Source organism: Eucalyptus grandis, chromosome 3 (assembly GCF_016545825.1).
Source record: "Eucalyptus grandis isolate ANBG69807.140 chromosome 3, ASM1654582v1, whole genome shotgun sequence".
NCBI classification, from domain to species: Eukaryota; Viridiplantae; Streptophyta; class Magnoliopsida; order Myrtales; family Myrtaceae; genus Eucalyptus; species Eucalyptus grandis.
Genome location: NC_052614.1, coordinates 6046205 through 6053718, shown reverse-complemented (window position 1 = coordinate 6053718; position 7514 = coordinate 6046205). Strand labels below are relative to the sequence as shown.

Genomic DNA, 7514 nt, shown 5'->3' with positions numbered 1-7514 from the left:
GGTAAATGAATCTTAAATGGGTATATAGTAGACCCATTTAAGACCCAGTCCTTTTATTTTTAAAACCCATTATGGGTGTCTTGGGAAAAAAGGGTTGACCCATTAACGACCCATTGAAGCAAATATGGGTCGATAAATGGGTTGTCTACCCATTTAACACCTCTACTCTTATCCTTCAAGAAACATATCATTATTTTTGTCAAGGGGATTATATTCGAAACAAGTTCTTTGAGTTGCAGCGAGTATTCGATATTTTCTGCCCAATCAAGTGGCCATTTCCGTGAAAATCTAGACAGGCAAATTTGCATGCTCATGCTGACCAACCATCATAATTTGGTATAGCACTACAGACTTACGGTGTTTAATCAGACATTATGCAGTTCTCACTTCCATTTATTATGCCAAGAAGATACATCTCAGGAAGGTTTAGCTTACATCCACAGTACTGTATGGTTCTTGCACAATGCATCACATAATATTAAACGTTCCATCAGGTTGCTCTCCAAAGAGTCCAAACAGACTAGAAGCAGGAGACAATCGCATCCATTTTTAACATAATACAGCATAACAATAGGCTACACAAATCATATCTTTACCTGATTTGGGCACAACCCTTTATTGAGTACTCTGCTCTGTTTAAATTCCAGGTAGTCCTTGTAATTCCTCGAGATGTATGTGGCTTGGTTGTGCTTGCCATCCACCAGCTGCTCCGCTGGCACAACGACAGTGTTGAGCGATGGTCCAATAGAAAAAGGGATCGATATCCTTGTAGTCTTGTTGTTCAAGACAGCTTGATGCAGAACGCTCTTGTATTTCCCATTGCTCATAATCTTGCACAGTTGAAAAGTGTCAAGAACAAAATGAAAATAGTATCTGTAATAAGCTTGATCTGTTCGATGGGAGAAACAAGAGTAAATCACAGAGATTCGTATCAACTTTTTTGCTGATTAATATCTGGTTAAAGTAACAAAGACCATAGAGTACGTTTCAGCAAATTTTTAAGACACTTGTATTTTCTATAGTTCTATGTATAACAATTTTCCTTCTATAAATACCTACGCTGTATCTGCATCTATAGTTCTATGTATAAAAATTTTCCTTCTTTAAACCAAAGACAGATAAATTAATTGACCTCTCTCGCAGGACAGATGAAACTTGGATTTTTGTATGTTTACCTCGAGCTGATCAGCGGTGTTGACCACAAAGGCATTCGGAATGGGATCAACTTTGACCCACTTCCCGCCATGGTTCACTTGGAGGCCGCCAATGTCATTCTGCATGAGGATGGTCAACAGGCCAAAGTCCGAGTGCGAGGGTAGGCCCATAGCAAGTTCTGGCTGTGGGCATGGCGGGTACAGATTCGCTGCTAATATCTGTAGGCTTGAATCCATGTTCATTGCCTCATCGATATAGCCTGATCCGAGTCCTAGGCTCTCCGATATAGCCTTGAGCAATTCCCTGGCTAATTTCCGGAGCTCCCCAGAGTACTCTGCTAAAACTTCACTGCAACAAATATTGCTCTCATTTATCAGAGGAAATGCCGTGGTGGAATTCTTTTCATCTTTAGGGATTTCATAGGTTTCTATCACTCTTATCTTTTATCTGGGGTATTACCAATTATTCTGCCCTATCAAATTGAATCCACACTTTGCTTATTTTTCTAGGCATACAAAATTGTTCTTGTCAAACATCAAGATGATCCAAAATGATGGTATCCTAACAAAAGAATCGCGTACTTTCCATTGCTATATTTCAAGACTGCCAGATTTCTAGGTAAATATAGGTCTGTTATACAAAACTAACAAACCAGAACCAAAGATGCTGAAGAGCTTGCGCATCAGATGGATTGAGGTTGTTCAAGTTCAGATCCCACATGATTAATTGAGTGGTCAATTGCTTCCTGTAGATATGGCAAATCTGCTATCTAAATCACCTCGTGTCGTATTAAGGTAACTTTGGAACTCAAATCTGCCAACCAAGTGGACAGTCTTATACATAGACAGAGATTGGAAATAGTCAAGTTGAAGATTCGGATTCTTGTGTTACCAAGAAGAATTTGTTCAAGTTCCCCGTCATGTTTTCTTTTTCTGATGTACCTGACAGTGTTACACTGTGCACTAAGATCTGGATAAATTAATAACTCTGAAGTACCAAGCCAAAGATTGATAACCCTGAACATTATTTTAGGACGACATGGTGAGAAGAGTACGTACTCTTCAATTTTTTGCTCCCTCGAGATTCTGTAATTTCATTCTATACTCGATTGACAAAAAATGTCCACAAGGGAAAGGTTCAGTTGCTGCTTGGACTGTAGCATCAAAGCTACAGTAAGGAAATATAGTTGTCATTACCGCTATTTGTAACCTAATGATCACTCACCCACGAAAAGAAGAAAAGAACTAAATAGACAAATGATATCAAGAAAATGAAATTTCAGTACGTATATGCAAACTGAGAACTTGCACGCAAAACCGACGTAGGGAGAGAGAATGGATACCTCAATCCTTCTGGCTTGGGAGGGCAGTGAAACTTTGGATGCACCATCATCCTCAGAAGATCTCTCCAGAGGAGCACTTTGTCGATCGAAGCTTTAAAGCTCGTCCCGTATATTATGGGATCCAACATGTGCTTCCCTAGAAACTTATTCTTCTCCTGCTCTGTCAGATCGAAAAATCCCATCAGCGCGTCGACCGTCGCCTTCATTTGACTCTCAGGCACTCCGTGGTTGATCAGCTACTCACATATACAACCAAGGGCTCTTATCAATACTTAGCAAGCAACACACCGTCGAATCATGTATAGAGAGTTTATGTCATGTTGATGACGAAGAATGACTCCAGCTTTGATACCAATCACGAAAAATAGATTTTTTTTTTAATTGAGAAAGCAGGATATCATTACGAGCTAAAAGTCGGAGCAAATATAGCATGTGCATCGGTACAAAATAAATCCAAAAGAGCAAAGAGGGGGTTATTGGCCTAGTTTCTGGGAAGAAAACCCATGAGAATAATTTCTCGTTATTTCTCTTTAGCTCCGGCATGATGAAACCATCGGTTGAATAAGTCAAATCAATTTATCTCACAGACACCCCAAGTCTTAAAACTTGATACAGGTGGAGATATAAGTACCAAAACTTCCAAAGCATATACATAAATGTCAAGATCAGAGAAGAAAGAAACACTTAAGTGTCAATAGCAAGAATTTCCGGCCAAACAGCTGATGTGATTTTTTCTGGTGAGATTTTTTACTAATGTGGTAATTCTTTTTTTTAAATATCTATGTGGTACTGATGTGGCTAGATAATCCAAAAATGATGTCGTTTTGGTACAAATTTGATTTTTAATACAAATAATTTAATTTAATTTTAAAAGCAAAATTAAGTAAAAAGAATCGAGATCTAGGGCTATGGAGACCCTCACTACTCCCTATGTTGTATCAACATGTGACACGGACACGCAACACAACACGACATGATACGTCGACACGTCATTTCTCAAAAATAGAAAATTCCGACACGCTGTAACATGTTGTATATTGAATGAATATTTTTATTTTTATTAATTTGATTCATATTTATAAATAATTAATTCATTAAAAATAAGAAGCTACAATCAATTTACAATAATCATTCAACATACAGTACTTTTATTTTTCAAAATTACTTTTTAATTTCATTTAATAATTTTTCAATTAAATAAAAAAACCCCCAACCCCCTGCCCAAACTCCCAAAATTACTTTTTAATTACATTTAATAATTTTTTCGATTAAATAAAAAAACCCCAACCCCTGCCCAAACTCCCTTTTTTCCCTCATCTCTTTCCCCCACCCCCAATTTTTTTCTCTTTTTTCCCTCCCCACCACCTGACAGGCTATCAGCCTGTCACTTCCCCCTCCCTCCTGTCACTTTCCCCTCCCTTCAACAAGCCAAGTCCATTTTCTATCCTTTTATTTTCCTTCTCAAAACCCTAGCAGCGCTTCTTCTCCTCCTCCTCACCGCACGACCCCTTTCCTCTCCTCTTCCTCTCGATCTCTGCTTGCTCTCGGTCCTCATCACAATCATTCACCACCTTGTCTCTAGCCCTTCCTCCCTCGCAGCTGCAGCCTCATCACCGATCCATCGTAGCATCATAGAGTGGCAGCCCTCGCCTCAGTCTCTACTCTTTCTCTGGCTGTCTCTCGACGTCGCTCACGGCCTCGTCTCTACTTCCTCGCCCTCCCCTCCACCCTCCATTGTCTTTTCAGACACGCTTGTCGACACGTGTCGACAAAAGTGGACAACGTGTCGACAAATTTGACACACAGTCAACGCGTGTTCAAGCGTGTCCGAGCGTGTCGACGTGTCCAACACGCTCCGACACATGTAGGACATGACACGAAAGCACGTGTAACGTGTTCGTGCAACATAGACTGCCGTTGCCCCATCATCACCAGAAGGGGTCTATGATGGTGGGGTGAGGGTTGGCTAGGGTCACAAGCCCCGGGCCATTGGCCAACAACCCTGGTTGATTGCTAGGCCTTCAAGGCCTTGTGGCCAAGGTCGCCACCTACGTCAAATGTCTAGTAAGTTTCACCAAAGTTGGCACTTTAAGTGTCCAATTTTCAAATAAAGTTGCACTCAATTGTACATTTTGAAAGTTTTAATACATATGTGTCCACGCGTACCGAGTTTTGACAGTTGAGGTGTACTCCTTGTATCATTTAAGTATTAATAACGACTTTGACAAGCGAAAGCTGATCGAAGATACCAATGGTTTGTTTCACATGTTCGTGATAAGATCTAAAAAAAAGAAAAGTTCTATAAAGCAGATAATGAACTAGCTAGGAACATGTGTACCATGAAGACGCCCCAGTCTTGACAAGCCTTTGCAAGATCGGAGACGGCTTTAGACCGTTGATCGGGATTACTCGAGGAGAGGAGAGAGAAGTCGATGACGGGGATGGGGTCATCATGGTCGGCATGAACGGCTTGCTCACCGGAAGTGGGGGTGGTGAAGGCGTAGTGGGCGGGAATGGAAGTGAGGTTGGAAGATTCAGCTAGAGTCTTTGCACTCTTTATTTGAAGCCGAGGAGCACTAGCTTCTGTATGTAGTTTAGTGACTGGAGAGATGGTATCCATTTGAGGCAAAGCTGACTCTGTTTTGCCGCAATGATACTGTTGTGATCGAATGGTACGTATCATTAAGCACCGATTTCTCTTATATAAGAAAATGGATAGATAATCTTATCACCCAAACCATTTAATTAAATAGCCAATGGTTACACGTCAACGCTTGATTAATCAACCGACCAACAAAATCCGCATTAGAATACCCGCTTCACAATTTAAATTTATTAGCCCACGATAAAATAATGCCAAACTAGAGAGAATTAAATATAATTAACGTGAAGCACATCGAATTGCGATAGTACGATGGTGCCATTTTCATAAACAATGCGAAACTTGACCTACCGTATTATCTATAGTCTATAGTATTCTTTAAGGGAGAGATCACTCTTTTGGTCACTAAATTACCTCAAAACCAAGTTGTGATAATAGCTGGAAATAACTTGAAATGAATCAATGGGTTATTGTCACATAGTGCACTGGAGAGCGAAAACTGCAACTCGCCGCCACTTTCCATTATCTAGGTGTAGTTAATCTGCGAACAAAAAAAGAGTGCAGTTAATCAAATGTCAAAAAAATATATATAATTAAATTATGTAATTGCACCTTTTAACGAGCAAACTATTTATCATTTGAAATTTTTTGAAAAGGATTGCTCGCCCAATTTAAAGTTAGTGACATGAGTGCAACATCACTTCCAACTCATTGGATTCAACAACTGAAGAAGTCATGGTTGCGCTGATTGTCGCGAGTTGGCAGTTCCTTGACCTCAAAATAGCTTGTGCGCGCTTCGTGAGCGGCAACACTAGGCCAGCCTTTTTTATAGTTGTTCTAGAGAATAATACAACGAATAACTTTCTCGTACTAGGTTGTACCATGCTCAGCTTAGTTTGAGCATATAGTTGCTAATACCACTTTAGGCTCAACAAACGATTTGCCCTCCGTGACTTTATTAGGAGAGCGGCATCGGTTCCCGACTAGTTTGTGTATGGGAGATCAATCCCACTTTCAAAGCTTTGTAGAGATAAATTCGTTTTATTCTAGAACTCCTAGCACCAACCATTCTGACTCTACTCCCATGGATCAATTGTTTCATCCCTCCAACCCCAAGCTCCATTCACAAGGGTTCACGAGTATGAGAAAATCATGGACTGTGACATTATCCCCAACTTAATTCCACAATGCCCTTGTTGTGAGCTGTTTTGTTGCTTTCCTTAACCATTGATACATCACTTTGGATCACACATCGAATGGCAATGCTTACCCAACAAAACAGGTCACTTTACTGGTAGCCTCTTTTGATCGCAATTGTTTGAGCACCTTCGGTCACTTGTGCTTTCCCTATCAAGTGTGGCATTTTTCACCAACTACATCTTTCCACAGAACTATATTTTGTCTATTAAGCTTTTCTTGATTCCAGCAGACCAATGGAGGATCTTTTCAAGCAAGATCTTGACATTGTGGTTTGTACTTCTTAGCGACTTCTTCCTAGATATGTTCTTATTAGAAAGAACCCTAAAATAAAAGTGAGTATTACTCACTCGGGCATGTTCAAATAGTAAGTTCACTTGTTAATTTTCTTTTCGTTGTCATTCTATTATATTCTGCTCATTTTCTGAATTTTGGATACTTCCGAGTTTGATGTGATGGACTTGGGCTACCCTTTTGCGTTTGATGGGAGGAATAAAGTTATATGATTGCCAAGTAAAACATCGTAAAAAAATCGCCATTAGAGAGAGAGAGGGAAGAGCCGAATCAAATGTTAGGTATCATTAAGCAACATTTAAGTGAACAAGAAAAGGAATAGATAGATATACTACCTAATCATTTAATTAAATTGTCATGGTTATGCATGGCCCCTTTATCAATCAAGTGACCAACAAATCCACATTAAAACTCCTGTATCTACATTATAAATTTATTTTCCATTGATAAAATGACACCAACCTAATTGATAGTTCGAGAGAATAGAATAATTCTCAATGTGAAGCCCATTGAATTATGATAATACCATTATCATATAAAATGGGTAATTTTAGGGAGAGAATTCTCTTTTGGTCTCTCTACCTAAGTTATCTTCTAATTAAGTTGTGTTTGTAGCTCGAAATAACTTTTAGTAGATTGAATTAACTTTAAATGAATCCATGCGCTATTGTCATTTAGCACTTGAAAATGACAACCTCCATTAATTGCCCCTATCTACTACTTTCCACTATATAGATTGCACTTTTTTAACGAGAAAACTATTCATCATTTGAAAATTTTTAAAGGGAATTGTTGTGGAAAACAAGCAACCGTACAATAAAATAGACAGAATGAAAAAATAAATCAAACATTAAATTTACGTGATTCGATGGTAATGATATATGTATATAGGGAAAGTAGTGTTAAATTTTATTGTAGATCAAG

The 7514-nt window shown here is 39.0% G+C and overlaps 1 protein-coding gene across 1 annotated transcript; it reads right to left on the bottom strand.

Annotated features, from left to right (window-relative positions):
* Positions 1-360: 360 nt before the first annotated feature.
* LOC120291113 (protein DMR6-LIKE OXYGENASE 2-like) lies at positions 361-5144 on the bottom strand. Its single transcript, XM_039308072.1, has 4 exons — positions 4836-5144; positions 2498-2733; positions 1176-1503; positions 361-830 (listed from the first exon to the last, which is right to left on the bottom strand). The coding sequence occupies exons 1-4, from the start codon at positions 5115-5117 to the stop codon at positions 585-587; spliced, it is 1092 nt and encodes a 363-aa protein (XP_039164006.1). The 5' UTR covers positions 5118-5144; the 3' UTR covers positions 361-584.
* Between the last annotated feature and the right edge of the window lie 2370 nt (positions 5145-7514).

What these genes read in the sequence shown, in the direction of transcription:
- LOC120291113 (XM_039308072.1), bottom strand. Translation starts at nt 5,117, where the DNA reads ATGGATACCATCTCTCCAGTCACTAAACTACATACAGAAGCTAGTGCT. An exon ending in AAGACTGGGGCGTCTTCATG is followed by an intron (nt 2,734 to 4,835) that starts GTACACATGTTC and finishes ATATGTGAGTAG; the next exon opens with CTGATCAACCACGGAGTGCC. An exon ending in CCCAAGCCAGAAGGATTGAG is followed by an intron (nt 1,504 to 2,497) that starts GTATCCATTCTC and finishes TATTTGTTGCAG; the next exon opens with TGAAGTTTTAGCAGAGTACT.